This window comes from Vipera ursinii (assembly GCF_947247035.1).
Source record: "Vipera ursinii genome assembly, chromosome: 3".
In the NCBI taxonomy this organism is placed as follows: domain Eukaryota; kingdom Metazoa; phylum Chordata; class Lepidosauria; order Squamata; family Viperidae; genus Vipera; species Vipera ursinii.
In genome coordinates this window covers 157,523,988-157,535,523 of record NC_139516.1, presented here as the reverse complement: position 1 = coordinate 157,535,523, position 11,536 = coordinate 157,523,988, and the positions used below count along the sequence as shown (strand labels likewise).

The following is an 11,536-nucleotide window of genomic DNA, read 5'->3' as shown; positions in this document are numbered from 1 at the left end:
TTGAATTTAATTTAAATTTCAAGATCTCTCTTTAACACTAGTGCACAAAAAGAAGACCCATCTCCAATATATAAAATCAGCATCATTCAGGATTGCCTACTAATTAATAGGTAATTTTCAGTCACTCTAGGAACTTCTTATGAGCTTTGTACGTTCTTGAAATGAGTAAATAAAACCTGTCAGAAACTAATGTAGGCTTAATTCTGATTTGTGACCTGCACTTTCATTTGCTTTTCTATATATTCTGTATATACTACATTTTGTGGTATAACTGCCTTATGAGTTATAGTGATCAGAAATATGGATTACAGTTTTTTTCAGGATTTCTTCCATGGAATATAAAATGATGTAGAAAGGATTCCTCAAAAATTCAACTTTTAATTAGGAGAGAGATTGCTATTGTTTTTGTAGATTCTTGAATAAAGAATGTACAAAAGCTATTTTTCTGATAGTAGAATGACCCGGGCTTTCTTCCCTGCCATTTCAAGAATGAAGCATGCAATCATTATGCATACTTATTTGGATGTAATTAAGCCCATTGAATGAATGGGATTTACTTCTGAATAAACAGAGCATGGATATTTCTGGGTGTGGCAATTATTACTAGTACAACTGTAGAGGTATTACATCACACACTCCCAAGAGTCTAAAGGTAAAATTCTGATAATAAATAAATTATTCTAAACCTAAAAGGAATTCAGAATGTAAAGTAGTGGCTCGAGGCCTTATAGCTTGGATTTCAGCTACCATAATGGTGCTGAACTTCTCTGAAGGACACCATCCTGGAAAAGGATAGTGTTGCTTCCTAGGGGATTTCATCCTATTTTAATGAAAAAGTGAATTTATCAGCAAATGAGCATTGATGACATTTGCATCCAAATCCCAGCAATTTAGAAAGAGGAGCCCTGCTATGGACCGGTCTGTTTTATACAGAAATCTTCTCATATCAGTGTAAGAAAAAAAGTGTTCTCTCTTTCCGTAACTATGTTACGTCTCTGTGTAAATTAATCCTCAATTTTCCCAAGTCTAGTCAACTGGCCAAGACATTTCCAGAGCCATAGTCCAGATCTAAAGAGTGGAAGTGACTCGCGAGGCCCGCGGGCTTGACCAGCCGAGTGGGGAGAGGAAGCCAGGCAGGGTGGATGGGTGAAAGAGAGAGAGAAAGAGAAAGAGAAGAAGAAATAAAAGGGAAAGGTGCGCTCGGGCATGAATAGCAAGGCTGACAATTTCCCAGCTACCTTCCACGGGTGGCGAGATGCGCCTTGATGGGGAAAGCGGTGCAAAAAAAAAAGGAGGAAGCGAGCGGGAAGCCCTCCCCCTCCCCCCCTTTTTTTCCCTTCTTCTTCTTCGCGCTGGAGGGAGGCTGGTGCGGCGGGAGCAGTTCCAGAGCCTCTAGGTGCCGGAGGAGCGACGCTGGCTGCAGAGGGGGGGGGGGTGGGAGAGCTGCGGGAAGAGCCGGGGAAGCAGCTTCTTCTTCTTCTTCTTCTGTGCTTCAAGCAATGATGGCGCGGCACGTGCCTCCTCCCGCTTCGTAGCGTTTGCAGTCGCCCGCTAAGGTCCAAAGCAGCTGCTCGCTTCGCGCTTAGGGCGGCCGGGAAGGTTTCTTGGGCTGAGCGCGGCGCCCCGCAGGCGGAGTGGGCGGGCTGCACTGGGCCAGTGTTTGCCCGGCGCGCCACAGAGGTCCTGCACAGCCACAGCCGCCGCCGCCGCCGCCGCCTGGATGCCAGAAGCTCCCCGGGAGCCGGCGGCCAAGGGCACACAGCGGCAGCTGGAGGAGGAGGAGGAAGAAGACGAAGAGGAGGAGGAGGAGGAAGAAGAAGGCGGCGACGATCCCGTGCGCGAGCGGGGGCCTTTCCAGCCCGCTCCTCCTGGCCATGGCCTCCAACTTTAACGATATAGTCAAGCAAGGCTACGTGAAAATCCGCAGCAGGAAGCTCGGGGTGAGTGAGAAGGGGAGCCGGGCGCGCTTTGTTTTCCCCCTCGCTGAGCTCTGTCATCTCTCGGCTGGGTGGGCGGTGGAGGAGGTGGAAGGCGGGCAGTCTTCGGGCGAAGAGGCGCTGGGGGTCTGGCTTGGCAGAGGATCGGGAGGGGGTCAGTCAGGCTGGTCAGGTGCGGGTGCAAGGTCTCGCACCTGGCTCGGCTTCGCCGGTCGCCTGCCTGGAGCTGCTGCTCTCGACTTCGGCGTGCCGACCTGGCCAGTTCGCCGAGGTTTGCGCGCCTGCCTTGCCTGCTTAAAGATTCTTTTTGGAATAGATTTGACTCCCAAGAATTTTTGCCTTCCTAAGACGTGGTTTGGGGTGGGTCCTGACAGCTTACTAGTGTTGGCATCTCGGGGAGGCGGGCGGGCGGGCGTTCATCTGGGTTTTACTCGGGAGAAAAGCCCCGCGGATGTCAGTCGGAAGGAATCTCAACTAAGTGTGGATAGGACTGCGGCTTGTTACCGCGCTGGCTATGCTTTTTGGCTAGAAATCTGACTGATTTCATCCTGGGAGGATTGTCCTTTTCTCTCAACCTGGTTTTGGGGGGGCAGGCAGACGTTTGGGTTTTGCGTGGGGAGCTTGAGTTGAATCGGCCATGTATTTAAACTTCCTTTTCCTCAAAAAAAAAAAAAAAAGACACCCTTTTAGGCTGAAATCGTAAATGAGTTGACCATTGAATAAATTCCCCCTGAAGATAATGGAGTTTCAGGAGAAAGATTGCACAGGACTGAGCAGTGAAAAATGCCTTGATGAAATTGTAAGCAGAGCGACTCCCCTTATGGTTCCCCTCTCTGGTTCAGGTAGCAGCGATTAACAGGTTGGAGTGTGACTGGGTCAAAGGTCAGAGCGTTGTAAACTTTGGGCAGAAACATTTCCTCCTCCTCCTCCTCCTCCTCCTCCTCCTCCTCCTCCTCCTCCTGCAGCCACCAGGAAAAAGCTTGACACAGCTGCAGTTTCAGCTTGAACTACTCTTGGGAGAAGGCAAGCCTGAGCGGTGGGGGACAGGAAGAGAAAAAAAAATGCACAAAACCCTTGTGATACTGGATTGATAGGACAACAGAGAAACCCCAGTTAGCTAAGGTTCTCGGCAGGTGGCAGCACCTGGCTGACCTTGGATAAGATTAGAATATAAGCAAGGTTGAGTCGAGTCTACCTTTGCTTTGAATTGAAATCCACCAGGCAATTCCTAGATTCTGTGGTGGAAATTTTAAAAAAACAACAATGGGAGGAAGTGTAGCAAATCACCTTTTTTTTTTGTTGCCAAAAATTTACTGTCCCTGGCTCTAGTTAGCAGGGGTAGAATGCAACTTTAAAGGCTTTTACTTTTACTCAGGTAGTAGTTAAGGTTCAACACCACTGGTGGAAAATATGCAGACTCAGTGCACAGGGCAGATGGTCTAGAGCAGGGGTCGGCAACCTCGGCTCTTTTATGACTCGTGGACTTCAACTCCCAGAATTCCTGAGCCAGCATAGCTGGCTCAGGAATTCTGGGAGTTGAAGTCCACGAGTCATAAAAGAGCCGAGGTTGCCGACCCCTGGTCTAGAGAATTGGCAGGTGGCAGTTGCTTTCTTTTCACTTCAGCTGAAAGACTGTATAGGCCTGCAGTGGAAAGATTTATGGCTTTAAAGAAAACATTACTGTCACTTAGAATGATGATAAGTAATGAAAAGGGATTCACCTAATTTTTGGCACTCTCGTCTCCTTCAGAATTTGGCTGGCTACCAGGAGTCAAAAAAGGCTGTAGCTCTTACTGAATGCTGTCATTATACTTACCCAGAATAGAAAGTTCTTTAGGAATTTGTTAGGAAATATGGCTGTTCTGAGAGTATTTGACAGGCTGAAGGCAAATACGACACAAAGTCTCATGAATAACCAGATGGAGATATTTGCTCTTGTCACACGTTACCAAAATTTTATCCTGCTACATGTCAAATAAATGTCTATTTATTATTGTAACCTGACCAATTACTAGACTTTTTTTAATAGATAAAAGATACAATACAATCAGTCAATACTATTTTTCATTTTAAAAAGTTTTATGATTCCTGGGAAATTATTGTTTGCTTTGCTACTTGCTGCGAACCGTATAATTTACACCCTACTTGTCAAACAATGTCAGAACCAGATTGTCTCCAATTCGTTGCTCTATACATACTTAAAAACACTATACATAATTGTAAAAGTGAATACAAAAATGCTGCTGGTTATCATGATTTATTTGTGTTTGTTTCAGTGATAATTGGAGTTGTTTCTTTGTTTAAAAAGGGTGTTTTTTTCAAATCACAACATGTTAAATTCTTTTAAATCCCTTAACCCTCTCATGTCTTTAATGTGAAAAAGATAACAAGCATAATTAAGGAGTGGTCTGAATTTCTGGCTTTTGCTTACTAGGCTAACAAATTTTGAAGATAGGCCACAACTAGTAAAAATGACAATTCTTTTTAATTTTTTTAAGTTTGAAAAATAAATATAGTTGCCATAAAAACAAAACAAATAGTTACATATATAAGTTCATCCATAGCCATCATATTATTCTTTTTTGGAACAAGCAATGCTGTGGTAGGGGTAGAAAAGGAGAAATAGGTAGCCAGGGAATTAAGACATCATGAAAGAAAAAGAAAATGAAACATAGTCAATTTTAGTTTACTTAATCATTATACCATTCCATACCATTTGGTTTTGCAAAGCATCCTTGCTGTCTTCAGAACCATATACTACTTCATATATTTTGTTCTTTAAGCTTCTTGTCTCTCTGATTTTCATGATCTCATCAACGTCATCCAATCAATAATTGTGTCAGTTATCCTTGACTCATTCAGTCTTCCTTTTTTATTTGTTTTCTAGTTCAGTCTTCATTAATTCTCTTTATATGAACAAAAGTACCCAATCTACATTCATTCAGTACTTAGTCCCGTGGTGGTGAACCTATGGCATGCATGCCACAGGTGGCACGCAGAGCCCTCTCTGTGGGCACGTGTGCCATCACCCCAGTCCTAGGCCTTCAGCTGGGTTTTATAAAACCTTTTAGCTTTAGGCCTCCATCGCCATGTGCAAAATAATAATAATCAATCAATTTCAACTTCTTGCAGGAAAAAAAGATCTCACAAAGTTAGAATTGATTGATTGAACTTTTTAGTCCCACCCAGTCTGCCATTACCACTGCAGCCACACCCACCCAATGGGCCACGCCCACCCAGCACCCAACAATACATAAGTGGGTTTGGGGTTGCAGTTTGGGCACTCAGTCTCTAAAAGGTTCGCCATCACTGACCTAGTCATTCTTGCTTGACCCTACTTCTTCTTTCAATTAATGTTTTTAAATTTGAAGATGTAACTATATCATTTTTTTAAAAAAACTCATGTAAAATTGAGGTAAGTATTGCTAAAACATCCTAATTTATAGACAAAACAAGTGCCTATGTATTTAATTAGAGATTTTCTCACACTAATATATTTGAATTTTTTTCATCAGATAACATTTTGTACAGAAAAGACAACTCTCTAGAACAGGGGTGTCAAACTGGCAGCCCATAGGCTGGGTGCGTCACGCACAGGCCACGCCCACCCCAGCTCCACAAAGGCAAAAAATGTTGCGATACATCACGATATTTCATGTGATGCGGTCGAGTTTGACACCTGTACTCTAGATCTCCACTTAACCTGGTTTATTATCTAACTTTGTTTATCTAACCTGGTTTTTTTTTTAGCATAATGATTAGCAAAGAATTCTTCAACATTGGAAAGATAGCACAGCATCAGTTTGGAAATATAGGATTGCCACTAAGTCCAATAATTATTATTAGGAATTATTTAGAAAGGGCTTTTGCCATGCTGCACATGAAATAATATATTTTTTCCTTGTTTCTGTGGTTTAGTATGGAAAATGACTAATGTCAAATATTTTTCCACTCCTACCACTCTATAGCAGTGATATTTTTTTGCTGAATTCATTCGGTCCCTTCTCATGTAAACTGAAGTTGATAATACTGTAGTTGGTCTAAAACAAAACAACTGACTAGCACCTAATTGCTTATCAATGATTCACTTTCAATAAGTTAATGATAAAATTCACATTCAGGTTTAAAACTCCAATTCTTCATATAAACAATACATATTTTCATTTTAAGATAATGTAAGTGAATTTTAAATATTTAATAATAATGTCTACAATGTTACAAAAAGTTACTTCCTTTTGAAAAACAATGGATAAATGGATTTTTGCCACATGATCTGATGTACAGAATCAATATGTTAGTTAGATTTTGCTAAAAATTGCTACATATATTACCAAATTGGAGTTGGAACATATTTAATAATCCCAACAATCAGCATTTATTGGTGTCTGGTACCTATATTTTTTATTGTTCACGTTGATTTGTGGATTTGTTTACTGGATTGACTTGCCCTGATAAAATTATTGAACTAAGTAAATCTCTCTCTAGTATCTCTTTAATGTTTATTGTTATACCATGATGAACGCTCCACTAGTTTTGGGCCTTAAGCTGTTTCTGGAAATACAAATGGTTTGATAATGTAATTAAACACTAGACAACCTGTGTCCTGTTGGGTCATTGTTTCAGAGATATTTTTTTACTTAAACAGAGAAACAGAAAGACGAAGGGAAGGGAACAAAAAATAGTAGCGGGGATAGTAGAAACTTCTGACTTCCTACTGGCTTCCCCATTGAGTTTTGGGAGTCATGGGTCCCAGATTTTGGAAGTATTCTTTAAATTAGCCCATTTAAGGTACCTTGGTTCAAAATTTGTTGCTCCATGTTGCACCATTTCATCCAGTTAGAGGTCAGGACAATGAGAATTCTAGTAGCATACAGATTGTATATTTTTGGAATTACACTATAACTTCAGGAATCTTCATTTCTGTTGTAGTAGGTATGTTCAGTGAAGCAGACATGGGTTAGATAAAACTTTTACAGTTTTCATAATCTGCATTAGGAGAAGAGTTAGCTGTGTAGTTAAAATTGTTTTTATCTCAAGGGATTATATATACTTAGTATATTATGTGAATGTACTCCCCTTTCAGGTAAGGAGGAGGCCTGAAAAATTTCATATTGTTCTGTAAGTGACTAAAAGCTTATCATACTGATAGTATATACTATCTCTGCTTAGGTGTGCTGTTCTTTGCAAAAAGGGAGTTCATGACTAAGGCAAATACAATCGCAAACTGACCTTTGAAACATGTTTTCTTGACATGTCCTTTACTTCTGAATAAAAGCATTGACATTGCTGGAATCCCTGCTACAGAATCTTCAATATTTTTGTTACAGGATTTTATATTTTTGTTTAAGCTAGCAGTTTACATTTTTTTGGAAGCTGTATTTTGTTTGGAACCTGTGTTGTAAAAGGGAAGAAGTGTTAAAACCCCTAGTCATGCCATTTGAAACAAGGCTAGATAATTGCATTACAGAAATTTTCTCATTTTCTTTTAGTTGCCAGAAACCCAGCACTGAATGTGAAAACACTTACTCACATATAGGGTTAGCTTAGGTGAAGGTTCCAAGTGAGATGAATTTCTATGTCTCCCTGAAGATGGAAGAATGACCTATAACAGTGGTGGCAAACCTATGGCACGCGTGCCAGAGGCGGCACTCAGAGCTCTCTTTGTGGGCACGTGTGCTATGCCCCAGAGATGGCAGCTGTCCCTCTTCAACCAGCCATCTAAGGTCCCATGTAACCAGATGCATCCCAGCACAGCTGGTTTCCCTCTCCCTGTCCCATCCCTCCTGGCCTCGCATGCTGTCCTTTTCCCAGGCACGACCCTCTGCATCACCTCCTCAGCTGTCGGCCAGCTGTCCAGCTCAGAGGTGGCTTGTCTCAACTGCTGGCGGTAGGCTACAGAGCCCCAGAGTGTACCGGTCAAGGAGCCAGCAGGCTGTGGCTGCTGATGGACACTGTCGGCCCCCATATGCTTGCTGGCCTCTGTGTGTGGGGGCCAATGGTGTCAGGCAGCAGCTGCCCCTGCCTCGCCTTGCCCTGCGACAATGGCACGCCCATCCTGCCTCGCCTCACCTTACCCTGCAGAACGAGCCTCCTGCTCACTGCCCCTCCTGCCAGAGATCTCCTGGATCTCCCCCAACCCTGTCCGGCCCCCATAGGCGTCCCTCCCCATGAGCAACATTGAGGTGACCATACCCACCTTGGCCACACCCACCCAGTCTGCCATGACCACCATAGCCACGCCCACTCAGTGAGCCATGCCCACACGGCACCCAGCAATAAATAAGTGGGTTTGGGGTTGCAGTTTGGGCACTCGGTCTCTAAAAGGTTCACCATCACTGACCTGTAAGGTTAACCCTAAAAGGCAGGAGTCTGGGTCAGAGCATGAAAAATGAGAAGGTTTGGGAGAGAAAAGGGTTATTATTAATAGCTGCATGCTAATAATAAAATACTAATATTATTATAGTAGTACTAATAACTTATGACCACAATTGAGCCCAACATTTCTGTTGCTAGGTGAGACAGTTGCTATGTGAGTTTTGCCCCATTTTACAAACTTTCTTGCCATAGTTGTTAAGTGAATCACTGCAGTTGTTAAATTAGTAACAGGGTTGTTAAGTTAATTTCCCATTGACTTTGCTTGCCAGGAGGTCAGAAAAGGTGATGACATGATTCCAGGACACTGCAACTGTCATAAATACGTATGAACCAGTTGCTCGGCATCCTAATTTTTATCATGTGACCGACCATGGGGATGCTGCAGTGGTCATACATGTGAAAATTGGTTATGTCACTTTTTTTCAGTGACATTGTTACTTTGAATGGTACCTAAGTGAAGTGTTATAAATCCAGGACTACTTGTACTTGTATAAAAGCTTTAATTTTCTATTAAAATGCAAGATTTATATGTGCAAGTACTGTTAGGAATCTATGTCACTGAATTTTCAGTCAAGTTTTTACATTTAATAGATGTATGACACTAATTATAAGCCAATTTTAAAGTGGTTAAAAGTATCATTTAGAAGGGGCTATATTCATTATAATGTAAGCTGATTGAATCACTAATTGAAATGCTTTTGTTATGGCAAATTGTTTAAAAGCCATGATGGAGTATAAAATATTTGCCCATACTATATATTTTCAAATGAAAAATTACTGTCATGTGGACATTATTTTTATTTTCAGTATTTAACGTCTTCACAAGCAAGAAAGCAAAGTACCTTTGTTTTGACTTCCAAATCAACCCACTTATATTTAAAGCTGGCTGATTAGTTCCAATGTCATTTTAAGCAGAAAAGAAAGAAAAGTCACTCAATTTTTCCCCCTCCAGAATATGCTATAGTTTTTAAAGGGAGATCTCTGACTTTCATTTTTGAATATGATTTGCTGATGAGATTGTATATCTTTTAATAGAAGCAAGTTGAGTAGTATTTGCTTTCTCTCCCCTTTCAACAGAATAAGTTGATTGATTATGTGCCATCAATTGATTCTTAGTGACCATAGTAACTAAGTGAATAGGTTTTCTCAAATAGGATTAAAATTGATATTAAAATGGCTTGAATGTAAATGAGAAATGCCTGGTTGCAATACTGGTTTATAGTATGAGATCGCTGCAGGATTTGTCTTGTATATCAGGGCAAATTATTTGAAAAATCAGCAAAGTATTTTCCATTGTGACTGGGAGAAATTATCTGAGATCTTGCCACATTATTAGTTATCTAATCTGAAGATGTTAGCGATCAACAATTTTGTTTGTGTGTTGTAATTTGGGAATCGATTTATAGGAATCATATCTTATCATTCTTTCCCATCATATGCTCATGAATTTGGAATCAATTTAATTTGGAGTTTGGGAGTTATATGCATTTATATCAAGGAATGAAAGTGAGCAAGTAGATGTTGGTATACAGTCATGGCTGAAATTGTTGGCACCCCAGAAATTTTTCCAGAAAATCAAGTATTTCTCACAGAAAAGTATTGCAGGAACACATGTTTTGCTATACACAGATTTATTCCCTTTGTGTATATTGGAACACAACAAAAAAGGGAGGAAAAAAAGCAAATTGGACATAATGTCAAACAAAACTCCAAAAATGGGCTGGACAAAATTATTGGCACCCTTTCAAAATTGTGGATAAATAAGATTGTTTCGAGCATGTGATGCTCCTTTAAACTCACCTGGGGCAAGTAAAAGGTGTGGGCAATATAAAAATCACACCTGAAAGCAGATAAAAAGGAGAGAAGTTCACTTAGTCTTTGCATTGTGTGTCTGTGTGTGCCACATGAAGCATGGAAAACAGAAAGAGGAGAAGAGAACTGTCTCAGGATTTTGAGAACCAAAATTGTGGACAAATATCAACAATCTCAAGGTTACAAGTCCATCTCCAGAGATCTAGATTTGCCTTTGTCCACAGTGTGCAACATTATCAAGAAGTTTGCAACCCATGGCACTGTAGCTAATCTCCCTGGTCGTGGACAGAAGAGAAAACTTGATGAAAGGTTGCAACGCAGGATAGTCCGGATGGTGGATAAGCAGCCCCAAACAAGTTCCAAAGGAATGCAAGCTGTCCTGCAGGCTCAGGGAGCATCAATGTCAGCGTGAATTATCCGTCGACATTTAAATGAAATGAAACGCTATGGCAGGAGACCCAGGAGGACCCCACTGCTGACACAGAGAAATAAAAAAGCAAGATTACAGTTTGCCAAAATGTACTTGAGTAAGCCAAAATCCTTTTGGGAAGATAGAGCTTTTTGGTAAAGCACATCATTCTACTGTTTACCAAAAACGAAATGAGTCCTACAAAGAAAAGAACACAGTACCTACAGTGAAATATGGTGGAGGTTCAATGATGTTTTGGGGTTGTTTTGCTGCCTCTGGCACCGGGTGCCTTGAATGTGTGCAAGGCATCATGAAATCTGAGGATTACCAAAGGATTTTGGGTCGCACTGTAGAGCCCAGTGTCAGAAAGCTGGGTTTGCGTCCGAGATCTTGGGTCTTCCAGCAGGACAATGACCCCAAACATACGTCAAAAAGCACCCAGAAATGGATGGCAAGAAAGCGCTGGAGAGTTCTGAAGTGGCCAGCAATGAGTCCAGATCTGAATCCCATTGAACACCTGTGGAGAGATCTTAAAATTGCTGTTGGGAAAAGGCGCCCTTCCAATAAGAGAGACCTGGAGCAGTTTGCAAAGGAAGAGTGGTCCAAAACTCCGGGTGAGAGGTGTAAGAAGCTTATTGATGGTTATAGGAAGCGACTGATTTCAGTTATTTTTTCCAAAGGGTGCACAACCAAATATTAAGTTAAGGGTGCCAATAATTTTGTCCAGCCCATTTTTGGAGTTTTGTTTGACATTATGTCCAATTTGCTTTTTTTCCTCCCTTTTTTGTTGTGTTCCAATACACACAAAGGGAATAAACCTGTGTATAGCAAAACATGTGTTCCTGCAATACTTTTCTGTGAGAAATACTTGATTTTCTTGAAAAATTTCTGGGGTGCCAACAATTTCGGCCATGACTGTATATCATGCTATGCTTATGACACTGCTCTGATAGCTGAAAATGCAAATGTTCTGGAAGTCTAGCAAAGAAAATTAACATAGTGA

General features: G+C 41.3%; 1 protein-coding gene across 1 annotated transcript in view; it reads left to right on the top strand.

The window, feature by feature from the left end:
• The first annotated feature begins 1,710 nt into the window (after nt 1-1,710).
• The window catches only part of DOK6 (docking protein 6), a 209,595-nt gene continuing 199,769 nt past the window's right edge, over nt 1,711-11,536 (top strand). Inside the window, exon 1 of the mRNA XM_083359361.1 lies at nt 1,711-1,940. Coding sequence (XP_083215487.1) covers nt 1,875-1,940 — 66 coding nt within the window. The 5' untranslated portion in view covers nt 1,711-1,874. The remainder of the gene's footprint in view (nt 1,941-11,536) is intronic.